At 41.1% G+C, this 19498-nt stretch overlaps 3 protein-coding genes across 4 annotated transcripts; 2 read left to right on the plus strand and 1 right to left on the minus strand.

The window, feature by feature from the left end:
* The first annotated feature begins 525 nt into the window (after nucleotides 1-525).
* Nucleotides 526-7093, plus strand: LOC127754094 (putative disease resistance protein RGA4). The gene is made up of 2 exons (XM_052279560.1): nucleotides 526-3683; nucleotides 6857-7093. Exon 1 carries the CDS (start codon nucleotides 526-528, stop codon nucleotides 3655-3657), a length of 3132 nt encoding a protein of 1043 aa, XP_052135520.1. The 3' UTR covers nucleotides 3658-3683; nucleotides 6857-7093.
* Nucleotides 7094-11992: 4899 nt separating this feature from the next.
* Nucleotides 11993-17899, minus strand: LOC127754120 (uncharacterized). 2 transcript variants are annotated; one of them, XR_008012769.1, is made up of 4 exons: nucleotides 17579-17899; nucleotides 13819-13859; nucleotides 12706-12798; nucleotides 11993-12623 (listed from the first exon to the last, which is right to left on the minus strand). XR_008012769.1 is itself a non-coding variant. In XM_052279588.1 (4 exons), the coding sequence occupies exons 1-4, from the start codon at nucleotides 17690-17692 to the stop codon at nucleotides 12547-12549; spliced, it is 330 nt and encodes a 109-aa protein (XP_052135548.1). In that variant the 5' UTR covers nucleotides 17693-17899; the 3' UTR covers nucleotides 11993-12546. The 2 variants fall into 2 exon arrangements, 1 of the variants encoding a protein (XP_052135548.1); XM_052279588.1 differs by having other exon boundaries at nucleotides 12706-12803.
* Nucleotides 13045-18752, plus strand: LOC127754100 (putative disease resistance protein RGA3). The gene is made up of 2 exons (XM_052279562.1): nucleotides 13045-17120; nucleotides 18568-18752. Exon 1 carries the CDS (start codon nucleotides 13327-13329, stop codon nucleotides 16345-16347), a length of 3021 nt encoding a protein of 1006 aa, XP_052135522.1. The 5' UTR covers nucleotides 13045-13326; the 3' UTR covers nucleotides 16348-17120; nucleotides 18568-18752.
* The last annotated feature ends 746 nt before the right edge of the window (nucleotides 18753-19498 follow it).

The following is a 19498-nucleotide window of genomic DNA, read 5'->3' on the forward strand; positions in this document are numbered from 1 at the left end:
GAATGCTATTGAGCCTTGTTACGTGCAGACTTATGTCTTCTCATGCTGAATTATCACTCCATAAGGTAAGATTTGCATGCAGTATACTTGAGTAAAACCCCTCAACTTGTTGCTGGTTACTTCTTTCTCCTCGTTTACCTTTAACCCAAGAAACTCACCGAATTTTTTTTTTCCTTTCTGCTGACCTCCCCCCTGTTCTTCTCCTGTCACCTTTGGTGACTCCTGTACAGTGCTTACCTCTCTAAATACAAAACCAGCTCCGCTGGCTTAGGTTTCAAGAAATGTAACCCCATTATTCCAGTTCTTTAGCTTCAGTATGCTAACTTGCTCAATACACATGGCAAAACAACCTATCAAAAAACTTACCGAAATGTAACCCCATTATTCCAGTCCTTTACTGAGATGTACCCCTCAGTTGCAAAGATACTCTCAAACTGATTGAACTTTGTCCATTTTCAGATCGTGTAATTGTCATAAATAATTTAATTGGAAATTTTTGGAGCATCACCATCAACGAGTTTCTCTATGGCAACCATACTGGGTTCTTTGGTTGGATCATGCGTAAACAAGTTGCAAGGGATCATTACAGAGGAGGCAATACTAATTATAGGTGTAAAAGAAGAACTCAGAAAACTGCAGGAAAGAATGAAACAAATACAGTGCTTTATCAACGATGCTGAGCGAAGGGGCATGGAAGACTCAGCGGTACACAATTGGATTTCTCGGCTAAAAGATGTTATGTATGATGCCGATGACATTATCGATTTGGCTAGTTTTGAAGGAAACAAGCTATTAAATGGCCATTCTTCTTCACCTAGAAAAAGAACTGCAAGCAGTGCGCTTTCACCTCTCTCTTGCTTTTCCAATATTCGGGTTCGCCATGAGATTGGTGATAAAATTAGAACGCTGAACCGAAAATTAGCTGAAATAGAAAAGGATAAAATATTTGCAACACTTGAGAATACACAACCAGCTGATAAAGGTTCAACATCAGAACTGAGAAAAACATCTCACATTGTTGAACCCAACCTTGTGGGGAAAGAAATAGTGCATGCTTGTAGAAAGTTGGTGAGCCTGGTGGTTGCACACAAGGAAGACAAGGCCTACAAGCTCGCTATTGTTGGAACAGGGGGAATTGGAAAGACAACACTAGCTCAGAAAGTATTCAATGATCAGAAATTAAAAGGAACCTTCAACAAACATGCTTGGATTTGTGTTTCTCAGGACTACACCCCAGTCTCTGTTTTGAAACAACTACTTAGAACAATGGAGGTTCAACATGCACAAGAAGAATCAGCTGGAGAGCTCCAAAGCAAGCTTGAATTAGCTATTAAAGACAAGAGTTTTTTTCTTGTGTTGGATGATCTATGGCATTCCGATGTATGGACCAATCTACTACGAACTCCATTGCATGCTGCAACCTCAGGAATAATTTTGATAACTACTCGGCAAGATATTGTCGCTAGGGAAATAGGGGTTGAGGAAGCACATCGTGTTGACCTAATGTCACCAGCTGTTGGTTGGGAGCTACTCTGGAAGAGCATGAACATTCAGGACGAGAAAGAAGTGCAAAATCTGCGAGACATAGGGATTGAGATTGTTCAGAAATGTGGTGGGCTACCCCTTGCAATCAAGGTTACTGCTCGAGTATTGGCAAGCAAAGATAAAACAGAGAACGAATGGAAAAGGATTTTAGCTAAAAACGTTTGGTCCATGGCTAAACTCCCTAAGGAAATAAGTGGTGCACTATATCTAAGTTATGATGATTTACCACAGCATTTGAAGCAATGTTTTCTTTATTGTATTGTATTTCCTGAAGACTGGACCTTGGACCGTGATGAGCTTATCTTGATGTGGGTTGCTGAAGGCTTTGTAGAAGTGCACAAAGATCAATTACTAGAAGATACAGCAGAAGAATACTACTATGAACTAATAAGTAGGAATCTCCTGCAACCAGTTTACACATATTTTGATCAGAGCAGATGCAAAATGCATGATCTCTTAAGGCAACTTGCTTGTTATCTATCAAGGGAAGAATGTTATATTGGAGATCTAAAACCATTAGTAGACAATACTATATGTAAAATACGACGCATGTTAGTTGTCGGAGAGAAAGACACGGTGGTCATACCTTTCACTGGTAAGGAGGAAATTAAGTTGAGAACTTTTACAACTGATCATCAGCTACAGGGAGTTGATAACACATTTTTCATGAGATTAACTCATCTTCGTGTTTTGGATCTAAGTTACTCACTTGTGCAAACAATACCAGATTATATTGGAAGTTTAATCCATTTACGTATGTTTAATCTTGATGGAACCAACATATCTTGTCTCCCAGAGTCCATTGGTTCCCTTCAAAACCTTCTCATATTGAACTTGCAGTGGTGTAAATATCTGCACGTCCTTCCTTTGGCAACAACTCAACTGTACAATTTGAGGCGGCTTGGTCTTACTGATACACCAATAAACCAAGTCCCAAAAGGGATAGGAAGACTGAAATTTCTCAATGATTTAGAAGGATTTCCTATCGGTGGTGGAAGTGACAATACAAAAATGCAAGATGGCTGGAATTTGGAAGAGTTGGCTTATCTTCCACAGTTGAGGAAGCTTGGTATGATAAAATTGGAAAGAGGTACTCCACGCAGCAGTCCAGATCCTTTTCTGCTAGCAGAGAAAAAGCATCTCAAAGTTCTGGAACTACAGTGCACTGAACAAACAGATGAATCATATTCAGTGGAAAATGTTAGCAACATTGAGCAGATCTTTGAGAAGCTAACACCTCCGCACAACTTAGAAAAGCTTGTTATTGTGAATTTCTTTGGTTGTAGATTCCCCACCTGGCTTGGTACTGCCCATTTGCCTTTAGTGAAATCTGTGATCCTCGTAGATTGCAAATCTTGTGTGCATCTTCCATCAATCGGACAGCTACCAAACTTGAAATACTTGAGAATTGAAGGAGCAAGTGCAATCAGCAATATTGGACCCGAATTTGTTGGCTGCTGGGAGGGTAATCTCAGATCCACAGAGGCAGTTGCTTTCCCCAAGCTCGAATTGTTGGTCATTGAGGATATGCCCAACTTGGAGGAGTGGTCCTTTGTTGAAGAAGAAGAAGAAGAAGAAGAAGAAGAAGAAGAAGAAGAAGAAGAAGAAGAAGAGGCACAGGAGGAGGACGCATCTGCAGCAGCCAAGGAAGCGGGAGAGAATGGAACTTGTGCTTCGAAGGAGGAAGGAGCCCTATCTCCAACTCCAAGGTCATTGTGGCTGCTGCCTTGTTTGACAAGGTTGGAACTTGACGACTGCCCCAAGCTGATGGCTCTCCCACGACTGCTTGGACAGCAGGCCACCAACTTGAAGGGGCTCGTTATAAGACATGCAAGCTGCTTGAAGACGGTGGAGGACCTCCCATTCCTCTCTTTCCTTTCAATTGGTGGATGTGAGGGCCTGGAGAGGGTCTCCAACCTTCCCCAAGTGAGAGAGCTGCTTGTAGGTGGTTGCCCGAATTTGTGGCATGTTGAGATGTTGGGCAGTTTGGAGCAGCTATGGCTGGACAAGGATATGCAGGAGATCTCTCAGCTGTGGGTCCCAAGGCTTCAACAGCAACACCGCCAGCTCCATGGAGATGAGCATGAGCTGGAGGTCAACGAGTGGCTTTGAGAGCCAATTAATTTAGATGGCACAAGGTATGTACACTAATTGCTTGGTATTTTTCACTGGAATAAACTAATCATTGGGTTGTACATTCATGCTGCCCCTCTGCTCTTCAGTTGTATGCAGCTAATCTAGTGTTTGATAGTTTCCTTAGTTGTTCATGTTGTGTGCATTGACTGATTGTTTAATGACCTATATGATTTTGTTTTTTTTTCATTAGTGTTGCATGTAACAATTTCACTGTGGTCAGGATCTATTATTATTATATACTAAAATTCCATGAAACTTCCTACAAACACTCATAAGCCGCCATGTGGCACTCCTACAAACGCTCCTAATTCGCCACGTGGCACTTTTAAATCTAACCGTTGATTTTCACTTAAATTGGTGGACCCGTTATTTTAGACCATTAGATTAGATCTATTAAAAAAGTCGCAGCTTCATCGAGATTATTTACCAGAAAAATTAACGTGCATACCGGATATAAACCTCACGTACTGTTCTCTTCGAAAGAAAAAACGGACATACGTAGAAGATAAAAAAAAAGCCAAAAAAACCATATATACACTATAAGAACAATACGGTCTTTAAAATAGGATTTCCTATATTATAAAATAAAATTTATTACTCCACAAATATACATGGTTAAACTAGATTAATATAAATTATCAATTCAATTGTCTTTAAATGTTCATCTTTTAAATTGTTTTTCAAATATATATCTAACTTATAATCCTTTGTATTTCCTTAATTAAATAAAATACTAATCACTTATAATAAATCACTTATAATAGTATATGGGACTGTTAAATTCATTGCGAGACATGGTGCCGACATATAATACGTAATGTCATAATTATTTTTCAAATAATTTAGCTAACATATAATAATTAATATCATGATATTTTTAAAATAATTTCACATGATAAAAGGATCAACTTGGTGTTAAATTCGCTTGACAAATATATAATACTAATTCAAATCTACATGTACAAAAAGTGAAACAACATTGTGTTTACAATTTGATTTGATTTAATTTTAATTTATGTGAGATTAAGATTCTCTTTTTTTTAAAAAAAAAATAGAACTATTTGTTTGGAATTTCCAGGCAATGACCTTGCTATAATACAACCCCTTAATCCATCACGATAATTATGGCGTCATATATGGTTTTTCTTTGCGAAATTGGTTTGGTGACAAATGAACAATTATGTGCATTAAACATGCGTCATATATGGTAAAGATGTCGCATGTAATTACGAATGAAAACAAACCGGATATTAAACTATATATCTTAGTCAAAATATAAAGAATGATATGGTACTCCAAGATTGTCTGTTTAGCTATATTTTTTTATCAACCTCACTTATTTTCAAAAGAGAATATTGTATCTACACAATAAAAAAATAAGCATTACTGGTTAATACCATTCTTGAGTCAGACTATGTCGACTCAGGACCAATGTTTAAACGCAGTGGATAAATAAAGCCTCGACGGATATGGTCGGCTTCACCCATTAAAGGGGACATTCATATATGATTTTAACGATCATCAAAATTACAAAAAAATCTTACAAACTATAAGAAAAAAACATATGATCATCGGTTTACTTAAATTATTTAGAAAAAAATAGAAAAATAAAGTACCCCGAATCTTGTCCTCCCCGGCACATGCACACAACACTGCCCGTCCCCTTCAACCTTGGATCACGGTTTCCGCTCTCTATTCCTCCCCCTTCCTACTCTCTTATCTAATTGTTGCTCTATTAAATAATTAAACCAACAATTCATGACAATGCCAATATTTTTAACCTAAAATAAGACTTGTCTAAAATAAAATAGAAAAGTAGAAAAAATGTCAATAGGGATTGAATTAAATCAATTAGAGAGAATCTAATAAATTTGTAAAAAATAGAAAATTGGAACAGCCATTGTACGTTCCATTGCCATAACCATGTTTAAGTACTTAGATATTAATGGCCTTCCATCTATCCTATACCATGGAATTATAAGTTTCTCATATATTATTGTATATATAAGACATACTAAGGCAGCAGGACATAGAAGTACTTAGTTGCTTAAAAAGTTATATACTCTATATGCTACTACCAACTTTAAATTTAGAACTCAAGTTGACTAGGTATTTTTTAAAAGAATACCATAAATAACATATATAATAGGGAAACGAGGCGCACAATATATATGTCTCCTATGTATTTATTGACTCACTCTTTCAAGAAAATAAAGAGGATCATTGATAGTTGCTTATAGTAATGAATTAAATATTATATAGTTCAAACCTTACAAATATCTTGTAAAAAATTATCTAACCAATGTCGATGAAGAAAATTTATAAAGAAATAGTACTTTTTAAGCATAGCAAGTGTCATCCGATTGATATTCCACATTACAAGTTACTCAAGCGTAACCTACTTTACATGCCTGCGCAAATGCGCGGGCTACCTTCCTAGTTTTCATAAAATGGTGGATATCCATCGAAGGACTTGAGGTAGTTAGGAAGAATCATTTTTTCACCTTTGGTACACAAACTGCATAAGTAAAGGAGACATATGGGCCAAGAAATAAATATCATTTAGTTCAGATGCAGAACAGTTTACTTGCATTTAGCCCTCAATGACCCAAATGTGTTTTGTATCGAGATCATGCATGTATATAGGAGACATTGAAGGGAGCACATATTATCTTGTAAAAACAAGTAGAGATGTCAATTTTTCATGAAATATTTCAACTGTGCAATATATTAGACCTATACAACGGTCATTTTAGACTTGCAAGCGATACAACGCCCAATTCTACAGATTTTTGGCCTGCAGCCTGTTGGCAGCAGGACATTGAACACAAAAGGGGCAGCACCCAACATCTGCTCCTAGGCCACTAAGGTTTGTTTGAAAAATAAAAGCTGCCTAAATGCCTTTGTATTTGTTCCAATTGATTAATATTTTAGTTATATCCCTAAAAAAAAATAAGCAGGGTACATTGCCCTGCCTACATGCTTATGTGTAGTTCATATGTGGCTTTTTCTTAGACTATTTTTTTCTTGATGTCTGGTAGGTTTAACTCCAGAAAACATGATTGTTGCAAAAACTGATCACACTTGTATTTTATTTTCCTTAACTAAGTTATTGAAGTACCAAATTGCTTATATATAGCGATGCTTAATTTGTGTGTGCTTGTTTATTTTGTAGGTTGCTAATCTCGAAGATTTGGGCAGTGCAGGCACTTTCTTATTTATTTGTTATCTTTACCTAGTTACCGATCTATGGAAGATTTAAGAAATCCAAAAAAAAGAAAGAAAAAGAAAAATCCAAAAAAAGGTAAAACAAAGCAAAAAAAAAAGAAAAAAAACAGGGGCATTTGCTTTACCTCATGAAATGTATTTCATGTTTTTTTTTTATGATTTGTGTGTGTTTCTTCTTCTTCTTCTTCTTGTAGCTGTGTAGGTAACTCCGCCTATGTCACTTGAGGTGTGATTTTAATGACATAGCCGGTCCCAAGCCCGGAAAAGGAGGAGGGGATAATCTTGTATATATACTTGTCTAGTGAAACGATGCTGTGCTGCTAGGTGGATCATTGAAAATTTTCTTGAAATTTGCTGCATTCTTGTCAAGTTATTTGTATATTCAATTATTAGAGGCACATCCACTCTGCTGCTCGCCTGCTCTATTGGACAAATTTGATTCTAAACTATTTTAGCTCAACCTCATTACAATCCAGTTTTCAAGTAAAAGCAATTGAACACATGCACCAATTCATTCTCCTCCCAGTCCCCTGTTTGAGAGTTGAGAATTGAGATACTGAGATATTTTCATTAGTGATTTCTACTGCACTGTGCAACCTCATTACAATCACAGGCAGAAAGATGATATGTCTATTAGTACTCCTTATTCTTTATTTTTTCACTTTCATGATGTGTGACCAACTGATGGTGAACTAATTCCTTCTACTTTCACTTTTCACTTAGTGGCTTTCAAAAGCATAGCCCAGATGCTATTGGGACATGTTACATGTACCGTTTCACTTCAATTCTTGGTTCGTGTAAATGGTCCCTTCTCCTATGCCACTATGGCACCATCCACTAGTAAGGACAGAAGTTAGCTCCAAGAAAACTACAAGTGGTACTATGTATTTATGGAGCAGTGTTGTAATGTCAAAGCAAGAAAACTACTAGGGTGCCACTTCTGTAAATCAGTATATGATCTTCCTACTGAAAATGCTGAACAACTATTTGTCTGCAACAGCGAAAGAAGCAAGGTAGGTACTTGGGTAGTGTTGTCCTATGTCAATGTAAGTTAATAATTTTATGCTTAAGACCGATTCCCCCGCGTCGCTCTCGCGCAGGCGGCTCGGGGGGGTGAAAAAACCCTAACCGCCCGCACCTCCACTCCCTCTCCGCTGCCTCGCCGTCGCCGGAGCTCGCCGGCGGCAAAGCCGGTGGTAGGCAGGGAAGGCGGCGGCGAGGCTCTCCCTCTTCTTGGCGTATCCCACCCAGGCGCGACGTGGACGGGGTGCAGCCGACAAAGACCCTCACCGCGGCCAGAGGTGTCACGACGGGATGGTGTGGGGAGGCGGCCGCCAAAGCTGGATCTGGCCACCCCGCGCACTGATCTAGCGCGGCGGCTGGGGGGCGGCGGCGGCGGCTCGACGACGGCGGCGGCTGGGAGCGGCGACGGAGTGGCAGCCCAGGCGTGGCGGCCATGGCTCGATGGCTGGGAGCGGCAGCGGCAGCTCGGCGACGGCTCGGGGCAGCCCGCGGCTCAGCGCGGCAGCCCGAGCGGCGGCAGCACGGCAGCCCAGGGCGGCCGCATGCCCCCATGGCGGCCCGACAAGGCCTCGCTTCCGGGGTACCACCGCGGTGCCCTTCGCGACCAGGTGGGCGGCAGGGCGCGGCAGCCGGACGACGGAGGCGTCGACGGGTTGCGCCGGAGCCGGAGTAGCAGTAGCGTCACCGGCGTCGGTGCAAGCCCAGATGGCAGTGTAATGGGAGCTGGCGGCAGTGGGTCGTCTTCCTCGTTGCCGGTCGGCACCCTCGCCCTTTTTGGAGCTCCTCCCCTTCTTTGTGGGGAGTTTCTAGGTTGGATTGAGGCGGCAACTTGTCATCGGGGGAAGCTCAGGCTGCCGAAGCAATGCCACCTAGTCCTGGGTTCTCCTTCGGCCAAAACTGGCGAGGCGGCCGGCAGGTGGTGGAACGGAGGCGTCCTAGGCCAGCTCTCAGGGGTGGTGGTTCGATGAAGTCAGCCGACGGAGGGGCGTCGGTGCGGTGTGGTGGATGCTGCGTGCTGCCATCTGTCTGTGTGGGGGTTCTGAGTTGGTGGACGGCGATCTGCAGTCAAGGGTGTAGGGTATCAGGCGAAAGCCTAGTCCAGTGGTTCACCGGGCCGGCAGCGGCTACGCCTTCGGACGTCGTAACCTCCTTGGGGCGTTGTCAAGGGTTACCCTCTCCCTTGCTCGACGAGCTTCTCTGGGTGAAAACCACATCTTTTTTAGATGGGCGAAGGCGGCATCCTTGGATGTCGTGACCACCGTGGTGTCATCGTTTTCGGAGCCTCATCTGTGTGGTGTTGCCGTAGGCCTAGCGGCGTTCGGCCACGCTTAGCGGGGGTCGTTTGGTGCTAGGCTTCACCCTCAGCGGTTTGTGCTTGGGTGGTAGCGCATGGTGTGTGGCAATGCACCTTGGTGCATTTTGATGTTTTTTCTTGTAACTTTTACTCCTTCTTAATATACTCGGTTGGCCTCCTTCAGCCTTCCCGGCGAAAAAAATAATTTTATGCTTCAATACTGTAAATTTTGCACCCAAACTGCAGAAAACATGGAGATGATTCCACAATTCCACTTCCCAAGGTTCCTAGTAGCAGTGTGTTGCCTCATGTCATCATGTATGAATCCACCGTTCTGCATTACTTCTGTCCATGGCCATAAGCACAAAAAGGCCACTTGCAAGCATGCACCACTCAAGTGGAACCAAACTGGATGGCTTCAGCTCATGGAATTCAGCAGCTGTAGATGTAGGTTTGAAGCTGAGGCTACACTGCACAACATGTGGTACTGACTGCATGTAGAACAGGATACTGTATATGCTCAAACAGTTGGTGAAGTAATGGGAGCAGGAATGAATGGAGGGATGATAGGAGTACCAGACTGACAGTGTATCTGTTAGGCAAATTGAGTCATGGACTATATTGAGTCTCTCTGATTGGATACAGCACATCTTGACTGAATTTTGCATCTGTAATGATTGTCTGCAAGGCTCTTTTTCCCCCACCATGCTGCGAAATGCATGTATATCTTCAGAAACAGAAAACAAAATCTTTCCCTCCGTTATCCACCTTTGTTTTTTTATTGAATTCATCATTCTACATTTAAACACTGAACAGAACAACTTGTGAGTCATCAGAATTGGTTCAGGACAGATGTGATGACCAGTGCCTTAGCTTTCCTCATAGCTGTCCCACTAAATTCTTCAAATTAACCGTAATTTTGATGCCTTCATATGGTCTGCAGGGGATGTTAACCAGTGCTCTTCTTCGATACTTGAACCTTCCTAATTTTTCACACTGTATTCTGTTCTACTGGCAATGCCTTCCCTGATTCATAGCTCGAGATGTTGTCTCAAACTGATTTCTGTACAGTGTACACATAATTCTAGGTAAAATTATAAGGGCCATCAGAGATTAATAGCAGTTGAGAGTAGCTGATGGAGGTGTAATATGGCTCTTGTATTGTATCTGAAGAGCAGTGTGGCTTGTCAGAAGTTCTAATTGCACTTCCAGTTTCACACACTTATCTCTTATCAACGTTTCACCTGATGGCATTTGATCACTACAGTATGTTCATAGACGTTCAATTCTGACGCTTAAAACTTCACTCCCCAAATCTTCAACCTCTCATGGACTATTAAATTGGAATCTAGCTTAGTGTTCATTCTTGTACTCTTCACTTATTCAGTATTTCAGTTCACTAGTTCAGTGCTCTAGTTTCATCTCAACCATTTCGATTTTCGGGTACAAATTATTCTTCCCATGCATGAGTGACGCACAAAACAATCAACGGTGTTTGGCGTTTCATCTAACCTGAGCGACGAGAAGGGAAAGGAACGGCGACGACTTGGGGTAGGTTCTTCGAGTCTTCTGCAGGCTTAGGGTCTTTCCATCTCCTCTTTCAGATCGAACAAGTTCAGCGGGTACCAAGTGCGAATTTGCAGAGGCATCCCAATCGATAGAGGATGAGTTCGTCAGTCTGTTCCAATTTGTTTGTCTGTAGCATTCACAGATTCAGATCAGATAATATCATCAAGGTACCACAGTACCTGGTGCAAACCTGAGAAATTTGCAGAGGGATTGTAAAGTCCAAACTGGAAGAAAGGTTTCCAAGAAGACTGAGTTGTTAAATGTTCAGTTTGTTCTTGTTTGTTTGTCTGTAGAATTCAAAAATTCAGATTATGTCCTGACCTTGACTTAAAATATACAAATGTACTAAAATTCAGATTAGTTCTCCTTTGCAATGGATTGGGCTAGCACTATTTGGGGATTGAGAAGCACTCTACAAATATGCTTTACTGAACTTGACGATCCCATGTCAGACGCTTGCCGATGTTCTGTAAGCTATGCTGTTCTGCACACAACTTATTTATTCAGATGACAGAATTCAGTTTTATACTCGCTCCGTCCCATTTTAAGTGCAGTTGCGGATTTCTATGTACAACGTTTGAACATCAGTCTTATTTGGAAAATTTATAAAAAAAATTTTAAAAATAAGTCACGCATAAAGTACTATTCATGTGTTATCATCTAATAAAAAAAACACTAATCATAAAAAAAATTCAAATATGACGGACACATAAATTCACAACTGCACTTAAAATAGGACGGAGGGAGTACTGAATGCAGGATGCTACGGAAAAAAGGATTAACATGGTTTATGAGAACAAAATTTCGAAGAAACCGTCTACACTGATCAATAAAATTTTCTCTTTGTATATCCCGAAATGGAGATCACTGCCCAGCAGCTCAAGGAGTGGTACAGCCGGACAGCCAGAACATGAGGAGCTGTGGTGCCGCCCCTTGTAAAGTTTGTAGCTCTAAACTTGATTTGACCTCTTCAGAACGGGTATATAAGGTTATATTCAGTTTAAAAATGATTCAGTTTTCAGAATGTTCTATAGTCGACCTGTAACTCGTTTTTTTAGGAAAAGTCAAACTTTAACTGAAATCTTAGAAAGGAAATCGTCATGTGGTTTCTGGCCGATGTTAGTGAACGGCCAACTTCTGAAGCAGCACACAAGATTCCAATAATCAGTCTAGGGACAAGGATGCAATAGTGACGTATACGAGTCTACCTTAATTTTCTATATCTGCAGCTATCGTGTGAGGACAATAAGCCATTGTCTCGTCACAACCAGAAAGTAACATAAGCATACTTATATTCTTATGCTAGAAAAGAAACAAGAGGATCGAGGCACATGGTACTATAGTAGCAGCAGAAACTCATCGCTGCTGCAAGCTTTTTTTTTTTTTTGAACAAACCGGCGAGCTGCCAATTTCATTGAATAGAGAAGGAGCATCGCTGCTGCAAGCTCAATTCATGGCTTCATACAAGGTATAATAAGTTGCTCCCTTTGTCTGGTATTGCTACTTTACTTCTCAGTGTTGTGTAATTTTTGTTTCCGTAAGTTCTCCATCGGCTTCCCTCAATTTACCACTGGTCTCAGTGCTAGCTTTGCCCTGATCCATCCATGGCGGGCTTGTCGGCAGAAGCAACTGCAACTAAGGTGGCGATGCTCGCTGTACTCAGGCCAGCGTCTCCACCACCTTCAGTCTCATGGAATTTGTTCTGCTTCTAATTCTTACACTCAATTGTTGCTTTGTTTCTGCTACCTGTTCTATGCCAAACTGCAGTGAACAGGTGACCAGCTCCTTTTTTCTTTCTCCCCTTTGCTGGCACTTGATAATTTCTCACCTGTAAAATGAATGAAAAATTTGAGTTCCTCGCCAGTCCAGATATAGACACCAGTGCCCTCGACAAGTGACCCTGATTTTACCATCCACATGATGCCCTCGCCAAGTCACCATGATATCATCATCCAAGATGAATTGGAACTTTGCACACCAACCGAATAGGGGTAGAGGGATCACTGCACTATATGAAATTTACAGCGGTTAGTATCGAATATGATTTTATGAAATAATTGCCTTCTTCCGTTCATTTTAGTATGTTAGACTGTGTATTGTTTGCTGTTAATTAGTTAGTCTTATTCTCACCAGTCCTATATACAATTATGTAATTGTAAAAGATAAACCATTCTTTAGTTGTAGTCCCATTTTAAGAGTAGATACACTACACTACACAGAAAAAAAAACATACTTCTATGAATACCTCACATGATAAGAATGTAATACTTTTTAGTGTTGGTTATGTACCTCATACTGTGCATGATTTGTCCCTAGAACTTTAGTTTAAGTATGATAAGCTAATTATTGTATTAATATAAATGGCAATTCAGTAGTTATACCCATGGATGTCTATTTTATCAATACAAAAGTTTTAGTGAACATTATATATTTTTCAGATTATGCTAACAGATATCGTGCATTCCTTGCCAACCTACAATGCTGTCACTTTCTGAAACGTTAAAAGTGGATCTCCCTTGCTGATTTTTCCTATGGCAACCATATTAGATTCTTTGGTTGGATCATGTGCCAATAAGTTGAAAGAGATTATTACTGAAGAGGTGATACTTATTCTAGGGATACAAGAAGAGCTCGCAGAGTTGCAGCGGAAGACTGAACTCATACATTGTTGTATTAGTGATGCTGAGGCAAGGAGGATGGAAGAGTCAGCAGTTGACAATTGGCTTGGTCAGCTAAGAGAAGTTCTATATGATGTTGATGATATTATTGACTTGGCTAGATTTAAGGGAAGCATTCTACTAACTGATCATCCTTCATCGTCATCAAGGAAGTCAATTGCTTGCACTGGCCTGTCAATTTCCACTTGCTTTTCTAATGTTCAAGCAAGTCATGAGGTTGCTGTGAAGATTAGAAGTCTCAACAGGAAGATAGAAAACATTTCGAAGGACAGAGTATTTTTGACACTCAAGAGTACGGTTCCTACTGGAAGCAGTTCGGTATTGAGAGTGAGAAAAAGTTCCCACCTACTTGAGCCCAACATTGTTGGCAAGGAGATCATACATGCCTGCAGAAAAATGGTAGATTTAGTGCTTGAACATAAGGGGAGAAAACTTTATAAGCTTGCAATTGTTGGGACTGGGGGAGTTGGTAAGACAACATTAGCTCAGAAAATATACAATGATAGAAAAATAAAAGGAAGTTTCAACAAAAAAGCCTGGGTTTGTGTTTCCAAAGTGTACTCTGAAGCTTCTCTTTTGAGAGAACTTCTTCGAATTATGGAAGTTCATCATGATCAAGATGAATCAATTGGAGAGCTCCAGAGCAAGCTTGAAATAGCAATTAAGGAGACAAATTTTTTACTTGTGTTGGATGACATGTGGCAATCTGACGCATGGGAAAATTTATTAAGAATTCCATTGCATGCTGCCGAAACGGGAACAATTCTCATAACAACTAGAAATAATATTGTTGCCTTAGAAATTGGAGTGGACCATACTTATCGAGTTGATTTGATGTCAACCGATGTAGGATGGGAGCTACTTTGGAAGAGCATGAATATCAGTGAAAGCATAGAATTGCAAACTCTGCAGGATGTTGGGATTGAGATCGTTCGCAAATGTGGTTGCCTTCCTCTTGCAATCAAGGTTATTGCTAGAGTGTTAGCGAGTAAAGAACAAACAGAGAACGAATGGAAAAAAATATTGAGCAAAAATGCTTGGTTCATGAACAACCTTCCTAATGATTTGAGAGGTGCTTTATATCTGAGTTACGATGAGTTACCACGTCATTTGAAGCAATGCTTTCTTTATTGTAGTGTATATCCTGAAGATGCAAACATTTACCGTGATGATCTTACAAGGATGTGGATCGCTGAAGGCTTTATAGAGGACCACGGAGGTCAACTACTAGAAGAAACAGCAGACGAGTATTACTATGAGCTGATCCACCGGAACCTTCTTCAACCCGATGGTTTATATTATGACCACAGCAGCTGCAAAATGCATGATCTTTTAAGGCAGCTTGCTTGTTATTTGTCAAGGGAAGAAAGTTTTGTTGGAAACCCAGAATCATTGGTAGGTAACACTGTGTCTAAACTTCGACGTGTTTCAGTCGTCACAGATAAGAACATGGCAATGTTACCTAGCATGGACAAGGTGCAATGTAAAGTAAGGACTTGGAGAACTTCTTATGAGAAAACACTCAGAGTTGATAACTCATTTTTCAAGAGATTTCCTTATCTTCGCGTCTTAGATTTGACTGATTCATTTGTACCAAGCATCCCACGTTGCATCGGGAATTTGATCCATCTACGTTTGCTTGATCTTGATGGTACCAATGTATCTTGTCTTCCAGAGTCTATTGGCAACCTAAAAAATCTTCAAATATTGAACAGTCTTCCTTCAGCGATCACCCAACTGTGCAATTTAAGGCGCCTTGGCCTCAATTATTCACCGCTAGATCAAGTTCCGAAAGGGATTGGCAAATTGGAATTTCTCAATGATGTAGAAGGGTTTCCAGTCTATGGTGGCAGTAGTAATACTAAAATGCAAGATGGATGGAACTTGGAAGAGTTGGCTCATCTTTACCAGCTAAGGCGGCTTCATATGATTAAATTGGAAAGAGCAGCTTACAGTACTACTTACCCACTGCTAACAGACAAAGGGTTTCTGAAATTTTTGTATCTATGGTGTACTGAACGTACAGATGAACCATACACAGAAAAAGATTTCGGCAATATTGAGAAGATCTTTGAGCAGCTAATTCCGCCATGCAACCAGGAAGATCTTGCTATTGTTAAATTCTTCGGTCGCCAGTATCCCTTCTGGATAGATTCTACCCATTTGGCTTATGTAAAATCCTTGCACCTCTTCAAGTGCAAATTCTGTATGCATCTTCCACCAGTTGGGCAGCTACCCAATTTGAAATATCTAAAAATTGAGGGAGCAGCTGCAGTTACCATTATTGGACCCGAATTTGCTGGCCGCAGGGTGAGTAATCTTGGACGAACAGTTGCTTTCCCCAAGCTTGAAGAGTTGCTCATACGAGATATGCCCAACTGGGAAGAGTGGTTCTTTATTGATGAAGCAACGTCAACTGCTAAGGAAAGGGTTGATGATGGAGATTCTGCAATGCCAAAAGAGAAAACCTTACCTCCAAGGATGCAGATACTGTCACGTTTGAGGAGGTTGGAACTTTCTGGCTGCCCAAAGCTGAAGGCTCTTCCACGGCAGCTTGCACAGATTAACAGTCTGAAGGAGATAGAGCTAAGATGGGTAAGCAGCCTGAAGGTGGTGGAGAACTTCCCCCTCCTCTCTGAGACGCTTTTGATTGCGACATGTCAAGCCCTGGAGAAAGTCTCTAACCTTCCTCAAGTGCGAGAGCTGCGCGTGCAAGATTGTCCAAACTTGAGACTTGTTGAGGAGTTGGGCACTTTGGAGCAGTTGTGGCTTTATGAGGATATGCATGAGGTCTCTACATTGTGGGTGCAAGGGCTTCAACAGCAGTGCCGGCAATGTCATGGAGAGGATCTTGATGTCTACAATTGGACATAGTGATAATGTATGGATGCCAAAATTATTTGGACACTTCGGTTGTTTGATGCAAGGTATGTGATTTTATATACTCTGGATTCAGATTGCGCCCATTTTTTGGCATGCTATTGTGTACATAGATATATATCTTTTGCTTTACTAGATCTCGGTCTTGAGGATGAAAGGATCTAGTACTTTGTAATATCGGATATTACAGATATGACAATAATCCCAAAGAAATGGCAGTATAAGAACTACATAACTGTACTTTTAGTTTGTTCCGGTAATCTTCTATTAGGTTCTGCAACTTCCATGCAGCTCATTATCAGCACATCAACCTTATATTGAGCAGGAATCAATGAATGGATCAATGGGTAGATGGTAGGAGTACCAGACTGACTGTGTGTATATTCAGCAAATTTAGTCTCCCTGATGGTTACAGCCTACCTTAACTGAATTTCACATCAGCAATGATTGCGTGCAAGGCCCTTTTTCCTCCACCAGATGATGCTTAAGGACCACAAAATCCATGTATATCTTGATGAACAGAAAAGAAAATCAGTCCTTCCATTATCCAACATCGTTTTTTATCGGGTCCATCCTTTTCCATTTAAACACTGAACAGAACAGCTTGTTACTCTGTCATCAGGAGAGATATTATGACCAATACCCAAGCTTTTTCCCTTGTTATTCCATATTGTTGAATTAACTGTAGTTTTGATGCATTCATGTGTTATGCAGGGGGATGCTGACCAGTATCCCTTTTGGATACTTCAACCTTCCTAATGTTCCATGTAAGCTGTTTTCCTAATTTTTCCCATTGCAATCTGCTCTAATAGCAATGGCTTGTCTGCTACATCTCCTGTACAGGATTCAGAACTCGAGTTCTTGCCACAAAATGGTTTCTGTACACATAAATATGGCTAAAATTGTAAATGCAAAATTTCAAATGCCAACTGCGATTAACAGCAGATTGAGTTGCTGGTGGAGGTGAAAACTCTTCTATGCTTTAGAGTTCACTCCCAAATCATCAACCCTCTTATGGACTCTGAAATCAGAATCGAGTTTTGTGTTCAGTTATTTCAGTTCAGTGCTCTAGTTTCATCTCAACTGTTCCAAGTAATTAACAACTGAAGTAGAAATTATCCTTCCCCTGAACTGAATCACAAATGCATCGCAACGCAATCAAAGCTGTGGCGAAATTCATCTATCCAGCGACGAGAAGAGAGGAAGGGAGGGAGGCGTCACGTACCTGGGTTGAACTCGAGGAAGAGGAAGAGGCCGCGCCGTTGACCCCGGGCGCCGTGGCGGCCAAGGGGCCCATGGAGCGCTCCAACTTCTCCTCCGTCGGCATATCAGGCGCCATCGCCGCTCTCCATCTCCGCCTCCGCTCCCCGGCGCCATCGCCGAGGTGGGGGGTTGGACGGCCGTACCAGGTGCTCCACGATGTACCTCACTCGCTGACTCATCGGAGAGCTCGCCCGCAGCAACGGCAGCTCCATTCTCCACCATCAACCTCGCCACTCGCCGGAGCGCCGCCGTCGCCGTCAGCGACCCACGCGCCCTTTTTCCAACGACAATACGAGATAATCCGAGGGCTTATTCAAAAATGATCCTCCAATGCTTAGGCGTCCTTCAGATATCCCGGCCCATTAATTAGAGCCCACACGTTAATCGCAAACCCCTTGATGGCCCATAAAATAGTTCACTTGCGGCACGATGGGCTGTGAAAGGGTCCAAAGTCCAAATATCGCCCCCTTTGACAGCCCATACACTTTGGGCCTCACTTTGCTCCTGCCCTGTGCTGACGGGCCGCATGTCCCCGTAGTATCGTCCCGGCCCATAAATTAACTGGAATCCCTTGATGGCCCATATAATACGGGCCTACGTCGCTTCCGGCCGCCATGGCAGCCGCTCGCCGGAGCTCCGCCATATTATATACTCCCTCCGTTTCACAATGTAAGTCATTTTAGTATTTCCCATATTCATATTGATGTTCATGAATCTAGATAGATATATATGTCTAAAATTATTAACATCAATATGAATATGGTAAATGCTAGAATGACTTACATTGTGAAACGGATGAAGTATCTAATATGTTTGATGGTTGGCTTTTGGGGGTTAGACAAGAAGACGAGGAAACTCATACTTGTAGGAGCATCTGCTATATGTTGGGCTCTGTGCTTGAGTAGGAATGATATGGTTTTTGATAAATCACCATCTATCTCATATATGCAGGTAATATTCAAGACAACATATTGGCTCCAGTTTTGGGCAAAAGTGTGAAGATGATGGAGAGCTTATGAAGGTTGCATGTCGTAAACTTGAGACAACGATTATGCAACTCTTTGCAAACTATGGATGGAGATTCACAAACAGACTTAAATAAATGTGTACTCCTTATCTTGGTTTGCTCTTTTTATTTTGTTGGGTGTGTTTATTTCTATTTGTACTACGCTCTTTGTTTGAGTGAGACTTTGTAATAATTGGCTGTAGCTCTGATGAGCAAAGGCCGGGATGTTTATTCCATTATAAAAAAAATGAATTGGTATATGTTTACTTTGTCAACAAGAGTATGAGATGCCATAATCCCATGACAGAGAGGAAACAAAACTGAAGCATGTGTGTCCTTCCTTCTCTATCTGTTTTTTTTTTCTAATTCAAGGGCGCAGCTAGTTGACTAGTTCCACATCATGGAATCTTGAAGCCAACAGTAAAGTAATCACATACTCCCTCCGTCCAAAAAAAAAAAAGACAAACCCTGGTTTCCGTGCCCAACGTTTGACCGTCTGTCTTATTTGAAAAAATTATGAATAAAATTAAAAAGACAAGTCACGCATAAAATATTAATCATGTTTTATCATCTACAACAATGAAAATACGAATTATAAAAAAATTTCATATAAGATGGACAGTCAAAGTTGGACACGCAAACCCAGGGTTTGCCTTTTTTTTGGACGGAGGGAGTAGAAGTAAACTGTAGATCAATCACATGGAAGTAAACTGTGAACTAATCACATCGACTAGACAAGTGGACATGCACAAAAACGTTGGGTTGTGGAGCATAGACAAGTGGACAATAACTCAAAATTGGGTCAGCGGTATTAACGTGGGAAAGATAAAAGAAAAGAGTGGTTCAGCACTTGTCTAGTCTGAATGTTCAGCTAGC

The sequence above is a fragment of the Oryza glaberrima genome, chromosome 11 (genome assembly GCF_000147395.1).
Source record: "Oryza glaberrima chromosome 11, OglaRS2, whole genome shotgun sequence".
Classification (NCBI taxonomy): Eukaryota; Viridiplantae; Streptophyta; class Magnoliopsida; order Poales; family Poaceae; genus Oryza; species Oryza glaberrima.

Bases quoted from the DNA above. Each gene is read 5' to 3' on its own strand.
- LOC127754094 (XM_052279560.1), top strand. From the start codon at position 526: ATGGCAACCATACTGGGTTCTTTGGTTGGATCATGCGTAAACAAGTTG.
- LOC127754100 (XM_052279562.1), top strand. From the start codon at position 13,327: ATGGCAACCATATTAGATTCTTTGGTTGGATCATGTGCCAATAAGTTG.
- LOC127754120 (XM_052279588.1), bottom strand. From the start codon at position 17,692: ATGGCGCCTGATATGCCGACGGAGGAGAAGTTGGAGCGCTCCATGGGC. The intron at 13,860-17,578 runs GTACGTGACGCC...ATTTTTCTGCAG, and splicing joins CTTCCTCGAGTTCAACCCAG to GCATGTATGATCTCCTTGCC. The intron at 12,624-12,705 runs GTAAAATCAGGG...TTCATTTTACAG, and splicing joins GCGAGGGCATCATGTGGATG to GTGAGAAATTATCAAGTGCC.